This window comes from Ursus maritimus, unplaced genomic scaffold (assembly GCF_017311325.1).
Source record: "Ursus maritimus isolate PB19 unplaced genomic scaffold, ASM1731132v1 scaffold_2, whole genome shotgun sequence".
Classification (NCBI taxonomy): Eukaryota; Metazoa; Chordata; class Mammalia; order Carnivora; family Ursidae; genus Ursus; species Ursus maritimus.
The window spans coordinates 59,910,254-59,930,608 of NW_024424452.1; the positions used below are offsets into that span (position 1 = coordinate 59,910,254).

A 20,355-nucleotide genomic window follows, 5' to 3' on the forward strand; every position below is an offset into this window, starting at 1 on the left:
ATATTACATGTTCAGATTTGTTTGTATGCTTGCTTATTTATGGTCTTTGAGGTCAGGGACTATTTCTGTTTTATTTATAATAATAAGAGGGCCTTGTGTATAAGGCTCTGAATATTTAAGTGAAGACTAATTATATTAGAAATCAAACGTAGCAATCAATAATAATTATTTACTCTAAGCTTGTAAATTTTCAGTCATGGAATTTGCTGAAGGTACTGGTAGTGTGGTAGTGTTAGTGGTACTAGAAGCAGTAGCACTTAGGATCAGCTATAGCCACCGGGTTCACTAAATATTAAATATAGGTCAAGACCTGATCAAGGACTTAACCTGCATTGTTGTTTTTAAGATTCTCATTGCAGATTCAAGATGTAGAAACTATTATTACTGTTTTATAGTTGAGGACAATTGAGACTGAGTGGTCTGTCAGTTCTTGTTAGGGTAGTTTGCAAAATGGAGAGAGGAATTGAGATCATCTGAGTACAGATTCTTGCTCTTAATCACTTTGCCATATGGACTGGTGTTATTCTGCCCTTTCCTCCCCTCTCCCACTTTAAATCAAGCTTAGTATGGTATGTTTGTCATTGTGTCAGTACCTTGGTCCTTACTTAACCAGGGAACCTATTTATATTCTTTTGTAGTTATTTTTTACTAAGTCTCTAAACTTTAATATGTGTGCTTTTGTATTTTGTCTTTTTCTGAAACATGGGCTCTTCTCACCTTTGAATTTAGTGAATCCTTTCCTAAATTCCTGAGTCCATTGTGGGCTTCTTTAACCAAACCAGTGGTATTTCAGGCAAAGATTTCTTTTTTGTTGTTCCCTTTACTCATTTTCATAGCAAGTCTTGTCTCCTGTTTATCCATGTATCTATCCATCCTGTCATTACTTTATCCCTCCAACAAATACGAAATATTTACTGAGAATGTATTATATTCCAAATAATGCTATCTAGCTAATCAGGTGTTTCTGTAAGTCCTGTTTCTAAAAATGATTCAAGAAAGCTTTAGTATTTTTTTCTTAAGAAGAGAGAGATGAGAACACTATACTAAAGATGTATGTGTGTGAACTTGTATTTATATATATCTTTCTCTGCCTTATGTGACTGGGAAAATCATACTATTGGACTCAATAAAATTTTATCACAATAAGTAGCTATACAAAGGAGTACAAAGTATTAAGTTAAAATGTAACATTTTACCGGCTTAAAAAAGAACTCATTCCAAAAATTAGTATATCCCAACTGATGTTGAGTTAGAATTTTAAATCTCCTAAATTTTCATTTATTTTTGTGATTTAGGAAAATGGAAATTTTAATGCAGTACATGACACATAGAAAGCAGTCAATAAATTTTTATTATATATGTAAATTCTGAAGTTTGAATGTACAACATTTTTAATTCTAAAATATATTAATCTTGAACAAGGCTGATGTTGCTGTTATTTGCCAACAAATATTTCTGTGCACTATAAAGTCTGTTATATAGACAAATAATGAAAAGATGAATATTTGTGTTTTTATAACATACATTCACAATTTTTTTAATTTAAAATTAGCCAACATATAGTACTTCATTAGTTTCAGCTGTAGAGTTCAGTAATTCATCAGTTACATATAACACCCAGTGCTCATCACATCAAGTGCCCTCATTGCCCATCGCTCAATTACCCCATTCCCTACCCACACCCTTTACTTTCACAATTATTAATAATATGGGCAACTGGGGGCTCCTGGGTGGCTTAGTCAGTTGAGCGTTTTAACTGTTGGTTTTAGCTCAGGTCATGATCTTGTGGTCATGGGATCGAGCCCCACATCAGGCTCTATGCTCAGCACTGAATCTGCTTCAGATTCTCTATCCCTCTGCCTCCTGCTCTTGCTCTCTCTCTCCCCCTCTCAAATAAGTAAGTAAAACCTTTAAAAAAAATAATATTGGCAATTCAAGATAATATAGACCTTCACATGACTCACTGCCTATAATGTTTTCTTCTAATGAACAAAAAACAAATATGAAAAGAGAAAAAAATGGTAAGAAATATTTTAGGTCTTAGTTCCCAATAATGCCTTTCTTTTCCCTCCCCAATAGTTAAGCACATTTCCTCCTTCCAGCCTTTCCCCCAGTGTTACATGTTTTTGCATTTACTACATTGGCTATCAGTTAAGAAACTATTTGCTTCCTTTGCTAGACTTTAATATCCATTAATGTAGATACTCAGAGTCTAGCAGTGTAGTATATCTGCTTTGTTACAATAGATTGTTGTATAATGGTAAGGCATTTTAATGTTTTTGTGAAAGAGAAATAAATTGAGAGAAGATTGATATTATTTGAGAACATTGTAATATATTTAAAATTTTTATAACTAGTCATATGTAATTTAAAGTTTTAGGCCTTAGTTGCTTTGTAAATTGGAAGATAAGAATGTGATTTTGTAACACTCAATTTTTTTTCCCCTCTCTTAACAGTTTCTCAAGCAAGACCTCCCCCAAATCAGAAGAAAGGTGAGGTTGGGCATATGATTTTAAACTTATTTTAAGAAAGTAAAAGTAGGGGCACCTGGCTGGGTAAGTCAGAAGAGCATGTGACTCTTGATCTCGGCATCATGAATTGGAGCCCCATGTTGGGTGTAGAGATTACTTAAATAAAGATAAAACTTAAAAAAAAAATTTTTAAATAAAAAGTATAAGTGAATAAGCCAGATTACAAAACAAAGGCTGATACTATGCTTGTGCAGTTATAGCAGATGTTTGTGCATGGTATCCATTCCGATTAGTCAATACTCAGGTCATACTGATATTTTGAGTATCACTGTTGACTTAAAATATTTCTTTAGCCCAAAGGAGTTAAGATTACAAATTTATTAATTGCAAAATTAACTATTTCTTTTAATAATAATAACAACATATTTGCTACCTTTGTACTTTTGTCTTTACAGGATCTCGAACACCCATTATCATAATTCCTGCAGCTACCACCTCTTTAATAACCATGCTTAATGCAAAGGACCTTCTACAGGACCTGAAGTAAGTAATTTGTTAAACTGTTGTTTTCATTGGTATGGAGGTATCTTTGAGAATTAGTAGCTAAGAATTTGGTATTCCTTATTTGGAGAAAAAAATTTCAGCTTCTGTGCTGTAGGCTTTACAGATAGTCTGAAGTGTAATTTTCAAAGCAGAGTACAGACTACTTGAACAGTGCAGGGGTTTGAGGTGCCGATCCCCCATGCAATCAAAAACTTACATACAACTTTTGACTCCTGCAGAAACTTACTCCTAATAGCCTCATGTTGATGGACGCCTTACTGAGAACATAAGTAATATATAACGTAACAGTCAATTAACACGTATTTTCTATCTTATATGTATTCTGTATCTGTACGGTAAAGTAAGCTAGAGAAAACAATGTTAAAAAATCACAAGGAAGAGAAAATACATTTGTGTTACTGTATTGGATTTTTTTTTTTAAAGGAATTTATTTATTTGAGAGAGAGAGAGAACATGAGCCAAGTTGCCGGGGAGGGCAGAGAGAGAGAGGGAGAAGCAGACTCCTTGCTGATCAGGGAGCCCGATGCAGGGGTCAGTCTCAGGACCCTAGGATGATAACCTGAGCTGAGGCAGACACTAACCAGTTGAGCCACCAGGCGCCCGAGTACTGTGTTACATTTAACTGGGGGCGGTGGGGACGACCGTTTATAAGTGGACCCATGCAATTTAAACCAATGTTGTTCAGGGGTCCACTGTATGTTCTTGTCTCTCTGGATCCTTTAGGGAAAATTACAGATATTTTTGGCAAAAGTTGTAATGAAAGGGATACTATATTAACTTTTCCTATGAATCGTTTTGTTTTTACTTTTTCCTGAAGAGCTTTAGGAAGTTCTAAAACAAATTCAAGTTCTCTCCCTCTCCCCTTCTCCAAGTTCTAGTTGAAGAATGGGAAGAGTGATATGACCTTCTGTATAAGATGTTTACCCTGGGTGTAGAGGGTGGTGGAGGTTGGGAATATAGTTTTTTAACTTAGATATTAGTAAAATTTAGTTGAAGTTAAAATGAAACCTGTATCCTATATTAAAATTTCCAAATACTTAGCTTCCGGATTTTTTTTTTATTGAGGTATAATTGACGTAACATTATTATTAGTTCCAGGTATATAGTGTAAGGATTTAATATTTGTATATATTACAGATTGGTCACCACAGAAGTCCAGTTAACATTCATCACCATACATAGTTACAAAATTTTTTTCATGTGATGACAACTTTAAAAATCCATTCTCCTAACTACTTTCAGATACGCAATGCAGTATTATTAACTGTAGTCAGTGTGTTGTACTTCATATCCCTATGACATATTTATTTGGTAACTAGAAATATATACCATTTTAATTTGTAACTGAAATTTTCTACCTGAAATTTTTAGTCTTTTTCTTCCTTCCTCATTTCCTGTTTAAAATGAATATAGTCACAGTTACACTCAAATTGAGCTAATAAACACATCATGATGTGAACAAAATTAATATCTCCCCTACACAACCAGCTTCAGACTTAAAATTTAAGTATTTTCCAGGAGTATTTATCTTTATGTTAGTTAATATGAGTGGGTGTGCCGATTATTATTTTTTAAATCTTTATACTTCATGTATTGGCTGTCATTTACAGAAGAAAAATGGCAATGTTAAAATTGTTTTAGATAACTTTCAATGATATGTGCATTAGTAAGGCTCAAAATGAGCCATGGTTAAGTGATTTTCAGAATGCTGTAAAGTTTATGAACATTATTGCTAGCATGGCAAGTAATAAGTGGTTTTGCTAGTGATTTCCGGATGTCTAGTTTTGCTCATGACAGAAGGATATCCACCATGCTTTCCTCTCATTTTAAATTTCATATGCCAGATTCTCATGATTTATTTGTGCTATTGGTGTTGTGTAGTTTGCATCTGTGAAATGTGGGTGGACCTTGTTCTAGGTCATTACACTCTTATGTAGTATATATTAAATTAACTGTCTTCTTTCATTAAAAACTGAAAAGTGCGTGTGTGGACATGGCACTGTGTGCATGTATGTCTGCATGGGGGTGTACAAGTGCTTTCAGCCTCCTTGCTCAGGTAGGCTCTGCTTGTCTCCTTTTTAACAAGTTCCTGTTCTCTTTGCCTGTGTAGTACTAGACTTAATAAGTTAAATACAATCATTTTATTTTATTTTTTAAGAAGATTTTATTTATTTGTCAGAGAGAGAGCACAAGCGGGGGAAGCGGCAGGCAGAGGGAGAAGCAGGCTCCCCACTGAGCAAGGAGCCTGATGTGGGACTCGATCCTAGGACCCTTGGATCATGACCTGAGCCGAAGGCAGACGCTTAACCAACTGAGCCACCCAGGCATCCCAGAATACAATCATTTTAATAAAATTTTTTCAGAGGGAAAATTTGTTTTCCCTCTTCCCACATACAGGCCCATGAGTTAAGACAGGAGAATAATTTCTAAACATTTATTGTAGAATACACGTAGTTTAGTAGAATGCTATTTTGAAGAAACAGTGGTCACCCTATCCTGTAGTGTTTCTCAGTTAATTTCTTTTTTTCAGCCATGCCGATTATTAAAATGGGTAAATTGTTTATAGACTCATTTAAACACTGCTGGATATTTAGCATTTTGAAGATAGTTCATTCTGCTTTTCATCAGGTAGGTGAAAGAAAACGGAAGAACCAACATAATACTACATAATTTTTTAGAGTATAAGAGTGGCGTCATGGTCATTAGTTGGAGAGAAGGGGCTTAAAGGTATTTTATTATAACCTTTTCCTACTATTTGGTACTCTGTTATGGTACTTCTTATTAAATAGGTGTTGTCAAGTTGTCCAGTTACCTTATGTAATTAGTGATTAAATCTTGCCATTTATTATGGATTTGGACTTTTGCTCACTAAGCTTTAATTATTTGAAGAAATTCTGGGTTGAAGACATCCCTTACTTACAGAATGATTTTATAAATTTGCTTTTGTTGGGTGCTACAGGGATATGACAAGTCTAAAGTTGATTCTCATTTATTTTTATTTTTTATTATTTTTTAAAAGATTTTACATATCTACTTGAGAGAGAGAGCATGAATGGGGGTGGGGGAGAGGGAGAAACAGGCTCCCCATTGAGCAGGGAGCCCAAACTGGGGCTGGATCCCTAGGCACAGCTGGATCCCAGGACCCCAGGGTCGTGACCTGAGCTGAAGGCAGACATTTAACAGACTGAACCACCCAGGCACCCCTTAAAGTTGATTTTTATAAAAGTTAAATTCTCAATTCAAGGATTTCTGGTCCACCAGCATAGCATAAATTCCAATTCAGAATAGACCAGAGTGACATTGGGGTAGGCCATTGGCTGAGAGATTATTGAGGACTCCTTTTTCCTCCCCTACTGTAGAGCCAGATCAAGTTGTTACACACTTCCTTAAAACTTATTTGGAATTTTTCCCCCCTGGTTCATTCTTTTGTTGATTGTTTACCCCTTGTAAGGTTCCAGTTCTAGTTCCTTTGTGTCCTTCGTTTGTGTGGTTGGTAAAAACCCAATCTCAAGATAGTGTTCCTGTCTTCCATTTTCATCCACTGCAGCACTGGTGATTTCTGGCCCATAACTATTTTCTTGCCAGTTCAGCTATACATTTCAGGTGTTTGTTATATTTTATCTGACATTTCTTGGAAGGGTTTTTATAATTATTGGAACTGGAATTTTGTAAGATGTATTTAATCTGTCTTTACTGAGTTTGTTCATTCAACACTATAGAGCAATAACTAAAAGTCAAAGTGCTATGTAGATAAATATATGTCAAGATCAACCTTCTTGGAGCTCATATGATTGTGTTAGGAGTCATTTATTGCAACTGATGAGAAAATATGTTCCAGCATTTAGTATAAAACCCAATTTTAATGCCTTATAGAGAGTACAGTGTTAAGTATAATTTTCTTTGACACTAACTTAAAAACAAATCACATCTTGAAGGTAAGTTCAAAATCAAATTAGACCCCAGCAATACTATACGAGCCATTAAAAACTTCACCTAGCTCCTCTCAAAAATGATGTGGTTTTAGTGAGAACGGACATAACTGAAGTGATTTTTTTTTTAATAATCTAAGGAAATACTTGAAATTTACTATTTCTTAGATTTTGAGACCTAAAAAGGATTGTCAGAATACACTCTTACCCTCAATGAAAATGCCAAGAGATAACCTTAAAGACTACTCTGGTTGCTAGTTGGAGAGCAGGAAATAAAACCAGGTCTCCCAAAGACCAGTTTAGTTATTTTAACCTTTGATAATGGAGATTCTTAACAAACATTCAGATTAAGAATTGGGTTTTAGGTGCGCAGGGTGGCTCATGCAATTAAGTGCCTGACTCTTGATTTCTGCTTGGGTTGTGAGATGGAGCCTGGCATCGGGGTCTGTGCTGGATGGGAGTCCGCTTGAGGACCCTCCCCGACATGCATGCGGACCCCCCCCTTACATGCGTGCTTGCACTCTCTCTGTCTCTTGTCTTTTTCTCTAAAATAAATAAATTTTACAAAAAGAAATTGGGTTTTATTTTGGAATAAAATACTCTTCTGCAATATTCAGGGCCTTATATTCACTGTTAATTACAATAACAATATTTTGTAATTTGGTCTAACATTGAAAATTTTTGTTAAATATTTTTAGTGGTAACTAGGAAAATATTTTCAGTCAGTAACATAATTAGTATCCAAAAAAAGAATGTGAATGCTCTGCCTTCTTTCTCAGTAAAATAACATTGACAATTCTTGATGAAAGAAAACAAAAGCACCCTGACCTCCAAAAAGAAAATCATACTGCTTCTACAATAACTTACAACTAATTAAAAATGAGATACAAAATAAGTTGTAAAACTTGCTGATTTCAGGCTTTACCAAATGCAGAATTGAATTCAAGTACCTTATAACTTAAATAGCTTTGTAAAAAAATCTGTGTAATGTGGCACAAATATATCTATATAGTATTTTTCTTTAGTACTTTTGAATGAAATTTTCACTGAGCTTTTTTCCATTAACAGTAGGGAAAGAAGGAATTTTTATGTTTTATATTTCATTTGGCTTTTATCGTTTAATGTTTTTACAGTGTTATGAATTACTCAAGTAATTCCTCAAGTCATCTATATTTGAGTGAACAAGAAATACAATCATTTTGCCCCTCCTTGCAATTTGATAATGTTACTGAAACTGTGTCAGACCCATGCAAAAATGGATTTCATTAACTGCTTTAAATTTTTTTTTAGTTTTTGTTTAAGCATGTGTCTTCTTTCCACCTTCTAATGAGTATACAAGAGTAGTTCTTTCATTGTTTATATTCTGTGAAGTATGATACACATCTATATTTTTGTTCTTATTTTGTGATGGCTTCTATGTTTTACAGTCTGGCACCCACTTGAAATTCACAATTCCAACAAAATTGTGAATTCTTTAGAGAAAAGGGCTTGTTACTGTATTGTCATTTGTACCTCCATTGTTGAAAGCAGTGTTTGCCCAATAATGGATATTAAAAAAATGTCTAGGAAACAAAAAAGGAGGTAGGAACACATTGATAACTTGGGGACTGGCAGACTTATGTACCTGAAATTCAAATTTTGTTTTTTGTGTGTGTGCAGGCTGTAAATTCATTTAGTGTATTTATGTCTAATTTCAAATTCCTTCTTTGATATATGATAGTTAGTATCTGTATCTGGGATTTGATTTTAGTTCCTAGGAAGTGTCATTGTACTTGGTATTGCATTTTCTACACTTAACTGTATTTGGATCAGGTGATTTTTAAGGCACTTTGTAGTTCTTTGCTTTTTATGATTTGTAAATTTGGTATTTCCAACTCACAATTTTTAGTAATTAACAGGTATTTATATTTTTTATAAATATACCTTAATGGTTACAGAAAATTCACAGGAAGTTTTTGGAATGTTAAACAAGAAATTCTGCCTTTACTTTTTCATTCTCCAGAACCTTTATGGTGCTCATTTGAATGTATTACAAATCTAAATCTTAAATATTATCTATAATGGAAGATAGTAAACAGTGCAAAGAAATCACAAAGTAAATTTTAGTGTTTTTTTCCTTAGGCTCACAACAGAAAAACGAAACAATTAAATAGACCACATTCTTAGGATAGACTGAGCCTAATTTTTCTTCTAAGTATAAAACACTCCCTTCATTGTTTAACACCTCATTGCAGCTGACATCTCCCCTACAGTTTGAGTCAGCTGGAGGCTTCGCTATGTAATTAATGCATAATTGAAACCTCCTCCACACAATTACAGTACTAGCTGTACCCCATAGCTCATTTTGGCATAGATTTTATTTGGTTTCATGTAAAATTAAGGATTCCTCAGGTTTTTAGCCCTTCAATAAGTAAATGAAACAAAAAAAAACCTACCTTAACCTTTAACATCCCTAAATAACAAAATTAAGGTTATATTATGAAAGTACTAAAAAGTACGTTTTACGTATAATTATAAATATCTTGAAAGAAGTTTTAGTAGGACTGTAAGTTTATTTAAATAAAATGATTGGATGGCACTTGTGAAGCCATGATGATAGCTTCACAGGACAGAGTTACAAAGAGGAGAGATTACACATAAAGAGTATTTCAAAAATATCTAGAAGGTTCCCCTCACATTAGTCAAATACTATTGAGCATATTCATGTGAGAAAACTACTTGAGACCTGGGGAAGAAGCAGGCAGAACAATTACTGGAGTTTACTGAGGACCATGAATAGTATATGTTCCCAACAGCCACTGGTAATGCAAAAGGATCCAACCATTTTGGAAAACAAATATAGGAGTTTCTTGTTTGTTTGTTTGTTTTTTCCTCATTTACATTGAAGATACTACTGCGGTACATTCTAGCTTCCTGTGTCGGTTCATAGGTCACCTGTGAGTCTGATAATCAATCCTGTGAAGGAAATCTTTACCTGGTTATTTTAAAGACCATTTTAAATTTGTTTATTTGTTCTACCTAGATGTAGATTTCTTATATATTCCACTTTGGGGTTCATTAGAATTAAGGGTATGGATTTGTGGTTTTTTCAGTTCTGAGTCCTGGCCTTTGTCTCTATACCCCCCGCCCTTTTTTTTTTCTCTTCTCTTTCCAGGACTTTTTCAATTTTAGTGGTTCTGTTTAGTTCTTCTTCAAATCTTTTGTCTTTTTTAAAGTATTTTTTTCTCCTGCAAGCTTGTTTTATAAGCTTTGATCTTTGATAATTGCATTAGAAGTTCTTAGTTACCTTTTTCTTTTGACAGTTGTTTCTTTCATGATACCTCTCATTTCCTTGCGTGTTTAGTTTTTAAAGTACATTTAATGTTTTTCATTGTCTTCATTTACTGTTCATTTTCCTTGAAATTTTTTTCTGTGGAAATTCTTTGAGTTCCAAAATGAAGGTGGGCTGGGGTGGGCAGGGAAGGGGTAATCCAGGAAAGGTTTACATTTGTGTTTGCTAAGTACCTGGGAGCATTGCCAATATTACATCACTTTAAATTAAAATCTCAGTTTGAGGTTTTTTAAACATCCAGACATCGTTACGTTTTTTTTCCTCTACTTTTCAAATTCCAACTTCTTTTATTTAGGAAAAAGGAAAACTATATTTTTAACCTGGGAAATACTCATAAACTTTCTCTGTTTTTAAAATAACATAAAGTCTGTAACTTATTTAGCTACATCATTTATTTGGATTTTATTCTTTGACAGTACTAATAAAATTATTTCAGTAGAACTGTACTTGTTTAAATGTTTAAATGTTACTTGTTAAATGTACTTGTTTAAATGACTATAGTTATATCATCACCCACACTCCTTTACTCATGGAATGTAGAGTGGAATAAATAATTGCAAATATTGGATAAGTCAGTGGACATTATAATTTCTCCAAATCACATATATTCATCTGTCACATGAGTTGTGCAATTCTGGTTGAATTTGTTAGAACATTTTTAGTTATAAATGATAAATACCAACTCAGATGTAGCTTTATCAAAAAATTCTTTATTGACTCAATGCGACTGAACAGTCCTGGCTTCTGCCACAGCTAGACTGAGTGCTGAAATGATATAATCAGGAGTTGGTCTCTCCCATCTCTCAGGTTCTCCCCTTTCAAGGTCAAAGAGGACTATCAAAAACTCCAGGTTACTGATTACAGTAGAAAGATAGTTCCTGTTTCCCAGTAATTCCAGCAAAAATTCCAGGATTGAGTCTCATTGGCCTGGCTTGGATAATGTGTTTATTTCTCAATCATTGTGGTCAGTGTGCATATTAATTCTTGCCTCAAATTCAAGTGAGGGCCAATTTACAATTTTGAGATTTTATTTTCTTGCGCTTGCCAGGGTGTTAATAAGGGCTAGGGGTGGGGGAACAGGAAAAAGAGTGGGCGGTGGGTTTATTTCTAGTTTACCATTATACTGAATTTAATCCCTGAGAATCCAGCCTTTATGAAAGAAGGAACTTCTGTTAGATTCAATCCCTTGAGGAGAATTTGGGCTTTTTTTTTTACTCCAGGATCCCAGTGAAAATATAGCAAAAAAAAGCTTAAGTTTAATTAGTTTGCTAGTACCTTCCATCGATAGAGAAGTCTACATTGTTATTCTAACTTTAAGTTTAGGAGAGCAGGATAGAAGATCTATTTTTATGTTACCACATGAGATCAAGGCTGAAAAACATTTTGAAAACCAGCTGCATTTTACTACAGTGAAGGCTACTATTCTAAAGACCTAGATCTATTCAGAAATTAAAATACTAGAGCATATAAAAATTATAGGATGATAATTAACCATGTTAATGACTCTGAACTTCAGTAAAACTTACATTAACAAATACGTGAACTTGCAAATGCTATGTAACTCATTTCTTAATGCATTAGAAGTTGAATTAGGTGTTTAATAGACTTGTAAAAGTTGGATATTATAGATCATTCATTTGTATGTATATTATAATTCATTAAGGATTATAAGTAATTTTGCATAAGTAATTTTATACTTTTACAACATTTAAAATTTCAAAAGCTAGAAAAGAGTGAGATGCAGTATTGTATTTAAGAGTGTTAAACGTTTTAATCCCATCTAGATATAGACTGAGATAAATTAAAGCATCTTTCTCTTGGCAGTGAGACCACTTTGTATCTGGAATGTAAGCTTCAGGAGGGCAGTGACTGTTTTGTACAGCTATGTATATTGTGTAACTTAGCACAATGTATTACTGTTCACTTAATACATTTTTCTTGTAATTTTATATTAAAACTGTTTCCAACAATACATTTCTGTTAATTTTAAAGTGTTTAATTATTCGGTGTTAGTATAATATTTGGCATTTTCTAAGTGGGCTTGATTAATAAATAACCAAAATCCATATGGAGTAAAATGATTATCTGGAGGAGGTTTTAAATGATATGGAAATGTTAACTTTTCCATCAGATTCTGACATCGTATGAAAACAGCTCAGAAATGAAGTTCGGTTTATCATAATAACTGTCTACTGAAAACTTTCAGGAGTGCAAGACTAGTATTACTAATAATAAATTCAGCTTGTGATATTGAAATTTTTCAAAGGACTCTACCAAGTGCAAGCTCTCATGCATCCCCTCCACCCCATTTATCTGTCTTAAACTTTAGAAGCAGAATGAGTCTCAATGTAATGATTGCATTGCCCCCATTTAATTGGTGGTGCCAGACCACAGCTAATAAAATATGCTAATAGAGTGTGTATTTAGGCTATGCATATTTTTAAAAGAAGACCATTTTGAAATGCCTTGTGAACACCAACAATATAGAGCTGGCAACAGCTCTGCAGATTGCTAAATTATTTTTGAGAATATCTGTTGTTAGTATAGTAGAGAATTGAATCCCATGGTAGAGTTGGTAATTTACTGAATTACTAACAGTATTTATACTAAAACAATTGGCATACACTTATTTAATTACTCCTTTAAAATTTGCAAAGCAACCCTGAAATTAGATGGTATTTTTCTAATTTTGCTAAGTCATAATTCATGGAAGGGAGTGTTTCGTGAAGCTCTTAGGCTAGGTCATGTATCTAGGAAGAAGCCACATCATCTTCTTTTCAAGTGACCTTTTTGATTTATAATAAAATTTCCTTCTGGCATTTGAAAAATCAAGGATTAGTATGGTCTTTTATGTAACTGTGGAAAATGCGAAGTGGTAGATGAATAAATATAAATTGTGTCTGTGTGTGAGAGACACAGATACAGACATACACACCAACTTATGGCCTATGTGTGCTGAGTCCTATCATGGAAAGGAAAGACTATACTCTCCACACATTGTGATCTGTACATGCAGAGCAGGTTCATTAAAAAAAAAAAAAAAAAAAAGTTTGGTTTAGAATTCTCCGTATATTTTCCCATTTGTATCACATTGAAACATTTGACTTTCTCATCTATTTTTTCAAAGATTTGTCCCATCAGATGAAAAGAAGAAACAAGGCTGCCAACGAGAAAATGAAACTTTAATACAAAGAAGAAAAGATCAGATGCAACCAGGGGGCACTGCAATTAGTGTCACAGTTCCTTATAGAGTAGTAGACCAGCCCCTTAAACTTATGCCTCAAGACTGGTAAGATATCTATACTTTTATGTAGTCATTAATTTCTTTTATATAATTAAAATATCAATTTTTGTCATGAGTTCTAAATAGAAACTATCCTTGAAAACCATGTTAGTGTCTAAGTTGGTCATTCATAATGTTCACATTTTAGTAATACCTAAATAAATTGTATTTTGGATAGCTAAACTTTATTTTACTTATAAGAAACACTAACTTCAGGGGCACCTGGGTGGCTCAATTGGTTAATAAGCATCTGACTTCGGCTCAGGTTATGATCTCAGGGTCCTGGGATTGGGTCCTTGTCAGGCTTCCCACTCAGTGAGGAGTCTGCTTGTCCATCTGCCCCTCCCCTGCTGCTGTTGTGTGCTTGCTGTCTCTAAAATAAAATCTTAAAAAAAAAAAAAAAGAAAAGAAACACTAACTTCTGGAAAACTTAGTAAAAATTCTTTCCACTGTTTCTTTGTTCTGGGTAAGCCTTTAGAACAAAATTTCCAAATGTTGTTTTGGAGTTACAGTTTTAGATTTTTGATCTGGAGAATTCACATTTTTGGGTAAGAAATGATAAAAGAATTGTTACTTTTATTGTAGGGGATAATTTAACAAGAATAACATGATCACTCTGGTTTAGCTCTTGGATTGCATTAAAATGTCCATTAATAAAATATTAAGCTATTTATAACAAAGTGCCTATAAACTCAGATACATGAATTATCTTAAATTATTTTATTAATCTAAACTGGAATAAAAATACAGAGTCTGAGAGTGCATCCCTGTGACACAGAGAATGCAACACATTGATGAATTATCTGGTTTACCTTTGAAGTACTCATTAATCTTCATACATTAGGAAGTCAGGGCATTGAGAATATAAGTATGTTTAACATTATATGAATTAAGATGAGAATTTCAGATACCAAGTTTAAAATTTGTAGGAAGAAGGAAAGTTACACATTATTATTGTTTGCAGTTATTTACAGAAAAAATACAAACGGTGTGTGTAGGTGCTATCACCGAGCTACAAAACATTGCTTGTATATATTAGCTAGGTCCCTAGTCATTGATGTCATAACGTAGGAATAATATTTTTCTTACCTTTCTTTCTTTCTCTGTTAATTTGCTTTTAAGAATTCACTGAGAGTAGTATTTATGTTATCCTGCTTACCTCTTAACCCTGTGAAACCCAGTAGGATTCTAGGTGATGTCTCTCTAGCAAATTTCCTTTAGTTTGGCAGATCCCTTGGGCTTTCAACTATTGTATGGCACAAGCTACATCATGAAATTTAAGAGGCCATTTAATAGTGTGCTCTATTACCAAAGATAGTTTTGGCACTATGGGGCAAATGTCCTATGCAAGGAGGAAATTTTTTATTTAAGATTTAATGTTAGCCTTAGAGATTTTGAATAGGTTAAGAATTTTAGGCTGTGGTTTTTCACAGTAACTTGAATTGTTGCTGTAGGTCTTTTACTTAAATAGAAGGTAACCCTGGTTTAATGCTTTGTTGGCTGTATAGAGTCTTCATCTAATGTAGTGGTTATCAGAGTATGATCTGCGAACCTCTGGGCATTCCTAAGACCATTTCAGGGAATTGTAAGATCAAAACTATTTCCATTATAGTATTGAGATGGCTGTTGTCATGATTTATCAGTCCTCACATGGGAACAGTAGCATAACCAGTGCACAAGAGTAATCATTCCCTCTCTTTCTCCTTCTCACTCCTCTTCTTCCCTCCATTTCTCTTCTAATGGACTGTCCATACACTTCTAGTTCCTCATCTGTAAAATGGAGGTAATAATAGTACTTACCTCACTGGATTGTTTGGAAGATTCAGTATATTAACATATGTACTGTGTAAGGTGCTTAGAACAGCACTGGCACATAGTGAATGCTCATAGTACATCTTAATGTTAACTATTATTGTTTATATTATGGTTTTGTTCCCACTTTAGTGCTAGACTTAAACTGTTTATGGCCTTTGTACTTATTATAATTTCTCAATTGAATTAAATATTCTGTGAATTAATGAAATATGAGGGCCTAGAGAAAGGTTTGTTCTTTAGGAAAACAAAGTTGAATGGTTGGAAAGATAAGTTGATTTAAAAAACACTAATTGGGTTCCTGGCTGGCTCAGTCAGTTAAGTTTCTGACTCTTGATCTCGGCTCAGGTCTTGATCCGAGTTGTTGAGTTCAAATCCTGTGTTGGGCTCCACGCTGGGTGTCGGACCTACTTAACAAAATAAGAAAAGAAAATGCTAGTAGAATTTAGGGTGAGTGAAATGTAAACATTTGGAAAAATTTAAGTCTGATGGTTTTTATACTCAAGATTACTTTCCAGAGAATCAGAAGAACTCAAAATTTTATAAAATGATTGGTGATTTACTATAATTTATAATGTTTTTAATTAGAGTAAAGCATTTAAGATGTTTTTAATTTTTAGTAGATTTCCTTTTAAAACCAACTTCTGGGGCACCTGGGTGGCACAGCGGTTAAGCGTCTGCCTTCGGCTCATGGCGTGATCCCGGCGTTATGGGATCGAGCCCCACGTCAGGCTCTTCCGCTATGAGCCTGCTTCTTCCTCTCCCACTCCCCCTGCTTGTGTTCTTTCTCCTCTGCTGAAAAAAAAAAAAAAAAAAAAAAAAAAACCAGCTTCTTCAGTTAATAGATCAACTCTTGTTCCCTATTGTATTGGAAAAGTGAGCCCTTATTCTAGTAGAAGGGCAGATTAAAAGCTTAAAAAGATTGCATATGAGGATTGCGTGTGCAATTATGTTTAAAAGACTTAGGTGCAAAAACAGATGCATGGGAAGTGTAGCAATCATTAGTGCGCTCTGATGATAACATTATAGCTCTAATGATAACATTATAATAGTTATGTAATTTGCCTCACACATTTGTTGACAGTAGATTATATGACATGAATAATTGAATCATTTCCTTAGGGATTTACAGTAATCAGAGTTCATGTTTGAGGTATTGTCTCTAACCCTGCCCCTTTTCTATTTATAGGGATCGAGTCGTAGCAGTTTTTGTGCAGGGTCCTGCATGGCAGTTCAAAGGTTGGCCATGGCTTTTGCCTGATGGATCACCAGTTGACATATTTGCTAAAAGTAAGATTTTCTTTATTTTTACTGCTTATCCAATATAGAAATGGTCTTGCTTTATGTAAGAGAAAGCCATCTATGGCTCTGCATATATGGTGTGTATATCAAAGGATTCCGTTAACATATGCTAATTTTTAAGCACCTGTGAAATATTTTTAGAGTCTCTTTTGGAACATTAATTTTTTTGTGTGTATTTATGTCTAAAAGTGAATTAGCTCCATTCCCTACATTAGGTCACTTAAAAAGCATTACTATTGTTGCACATCCACAGATTTCTATTAAAATTGATGGCCAGTTTTTAATCAGTTGACTTTTTCTGAACAGTTATGTGTAGCTAGAACTTAAAGTACCATATGACTTTTACCAGCTATTTCCATTGTCTGGAATGATTGTAGCATGTTCGGCTTTTTGTTTTCATTCAAGTCTAAGTTCAAGTATTCTCTCCTTTAAAGATTCCTTCTCTGGCCGACCTGGAAATAGCCATTACTTCCTTCCAGTTACTCTTTAAGCTCTTTTATTTTCATGATAGTACTTACTGTTTGATATTATTTATATCTTTATTTTAAGTCTTCCCTGGCTCTAAGGCCAAGTTCCTTGGTGGGAGGAGCCTTTTCTGCCTTGTTTACCCTTGAGTTGTCATCACAGAAGAGTGCCTGGCATAGGGGAAGCATTCAGTAGATATCTGTTAAATGAATATTTCATGTGGCTTATATCTTTTGGTATATTGGTATAGATAGATACACTAAATGTAGATTAATTTAGTCTGGTTTTGCAGTAGAGATATTCCAATTGTTTAATTCAGGTACCCAATTAAGTTTGTAACCGTAGTAAAAGTGTTCTTTAAAAAGCATTCGTATGAAACAAGTATGTTTATTAGAAATGACAACTTCAGTTATTATTAATGTAGATTGTGCTACTGCAAAATCCAGCCTTTTTTTTTTTTTTTTTTTTTTTTTTTTTTTTTTAAACAACCTCAGCTTTGCTAGTGGTTACCACCATTCTTCCAAGACGGAAACTGCCCATGCTTGGAAGTTTTAATCATTTATTCTCCTCTACTTTCATTCATTTTAGACAATGATTCTGCTATTACTAATATTATGATAGATTTTTATGTTATATCTGAAACTTGAATAATGCACAGGGTTGATAAATAGAAAGTTAAAGATAGAGAATGGGGAATTTTAATGAAAGTAAAATGTCCATGAACACAAATGTTTTACCTGCTTGCTTGCCTTTTTGAACAGTGTTGTAACAACAAAAAAAAAAGATTATAATGTCTTCAAGATGTAAATGCTGCCTAAATTTCATTCAGAATGTAATGATGTTGTAATTGTTCAGATTGTTAGTCTTCTGAAATTTAGATAAGAAGAGACTTTTTTATACAGTTACCAATTATGATTTTCTTCCATAAATTATTCTTTCTTTTCAATCTTTCTTCTTTAATGAATCCTTTCTGTCAGCATTTAAAATGAAAGTACTCTTGCCCCTTCCATCTTAAAACCCTTTCTCTTGACCTCAACTCTAGCTCCTTTTTCCTTTTACGAAACTTTTGAATTGTCTCTAACTCATTTTCTATTCAGTTCTCATTTTGCTCTTTGTCTCCCCTGCTCCTCACTAAACTATTCTCACCAAACTTACCAGTGACCCAAATATTAGATACTTTTGACCTCCTTATCAGAATTTGATTCTCTTCAAAAGCGTTCTTTTCCAAGGGCTTGTTACTCCTTCTGAGATTCCCTAGCTACTTTTCCTCTGGCTTTCAGCTACGTGTGTATGTCTTGTTTCTCTTCTTCTTTATTTTAGATAACTCTCTGAAGGAGATCTGATAGCTTTCAATTACCATCTATAACCCTTCCCTTATTCTAAGTCTCTAGCTTTATATTCTGGGTCTATATCTTTCACTAATTACGAGATAACTCCTCTGTGAGGTCCTGTTGGTACATCATACTCAACCTGTTCCAAATGGAATTGATTGTCTTGTACTCTCCTTCATTCCCAGACTGTTTCTTTTTCTCAGTTAGTTTTCTTTTGTAATTTGCCTAAGCCAGAAATTTAGGCATATATTATCTCTTAGCTCTTAGTTTGTCTCCTTGCTTTTTACTCTGCTTTTTCTAGATTTTCACCCTTTCCCCTATGACACACATAGAAAATAGTAACATCTATATAGCATGGGGAAAAACTGAAGGAAGGTATTTAGGAGCGTCTGTATGGGCCCTGGTAAAAACTTATATTTTCTTCATATTGCAAATAGAATACAAAATTTTAGAGAAGATATTAAGTATTGATTTGTATAAAATTTCTAGTTACCATTAAGAAAATTTTTTTCATGAGTAATCTATATTATGTTGCCTCTCTGTCATCTGACATGCCATCATTGTACCTACTAAATATTATGCAAGAGCATTGCCTTTTTTTTTTTTACTTCTTTGTTCCTGTAAAATAATGTCGACGAGATTCGTGCAGTTTGCAAAAAATGAACAGTTCTGAATTGTATGAAGTATTTTGCTTTAGTATTCATTGTGCTACCAGATAGATGACTGGCTTTCTTATAAAAGAACTTCATTTGTTCTATTTTTTGCTGAGGATTAAAAACTAAAAGTCTTTGTCTGAATAAGAAAGATGTTCTATAGTAATGTCTCGGTGTAAGTTTGCTTGCTACCATTCCTTCATGCTAATAAAATATTTTGTATGATAGAGAAACCTTATGCTTTCTCATTTGTGATTTAAACTTTTTGGACTCTCATGTTTCACCTTAAATTTTAAAAGTTGTCTATTCTGGTGGAAAAATAAATACTATATGAACTAAATCTATTGAAATTAAGGAGTCGGACTGTCGGCTTTTAGAGCTTTAGATAAATCATTTTTTAAAAAATATAACTAATACATTTTTAAGAATGAGGGGCACTGGGTGGTTTAGTTGGTTAAGAGTCTGCCTTTGGCTCAGGTCATTTTCCCCGAGTCCTGGAATTGAGCCCTGTGTCAAGCTCCTCACTCAGCGGGGAGTCTGCTTGAGATTTTTTCCCTCTGCCCCTCCACCCCTTTTCTCTAAATAAACAGATAGATAGATAACTAGATAGATAAATAGATAACTATTTTTTAAAACACATCATATTTAGAAAAGTGAAACATGTAGTAAGGAAAATAGGAAGTACTGAAATGTTGACTTCATTTAATTAAAAAATTAAAAAAAAATTTTATACATATAAATATTTTGAAAATGGGTTTTCTGAAGCTATAATATATAGCCATTTTAATGATTCAGTTTAAATTTATTAAATTGACTTAAATTCAAAATGAATAATTATCTGATGAGGGGACCTTTAATTATATAAAAGCATAGTAATTCAGAAGTAATGTTTATATGTTTCTTTGTGGGCACAAATGATTCATTTTGAATTTCCATTAAGAAGTATACTTTGGGGGCACCTGGGTGGCTCAGTCAGGTAAGCATCTGCCTTCAGCTCAGGTCATGATCCCAGAGTCCTGGGATCAAGCCCCACATTGGCCTCTCTTCTTAGTGGGGAGTCGGCTTCCCCCTCTCCTTCTGCCTGCCGCTCTGCCTACTTGTGATTTCTCTGTCAGATAAATAAATAAAATCTTCTTTAACAAAAAAGAATTATACTTCAGTTCATTGTTAGCATCGAAAGCCAGTAGGCCAACAAGCAGTGTGGAACGATACAT

At 33.8% G+C, this 20,355-nt stretch overlaps 1 protein-coding gene across 2 annotated transcripts in view; it reads left to right on the plus strand.

Annotated features, from left to right (window-relative positions):
• The window catches only part of CDC73 (cell division cycle 73), a 109,004-nt gene that overhangs the window by 82,496 nt on the left and 6,153 nt on the right, over positions 1–20,355 (plus strand). For both annotated transcript variants that reach the window (XM_040636021.1, XM_008685646.2), the window contains exons 12-15: positions 2,457–2,492; positions 2,927–3,014; positions 13,423–13,584; positions 16,580–16,680. In XM_040636021.1, coding sequence (XP_040491955.1) covers positions 2,457–2,492; positions 2,927–3,014; positions 13,423–13,584; positions 16,580–16,680 — 387 coding nt within the window. The remainder of the gene's footprint in view (positions 1–2,456; positions 2,493–2,926; positions 3,015–13,422; positions 13,585–16,579; positions 16,681–20,355) is intronic.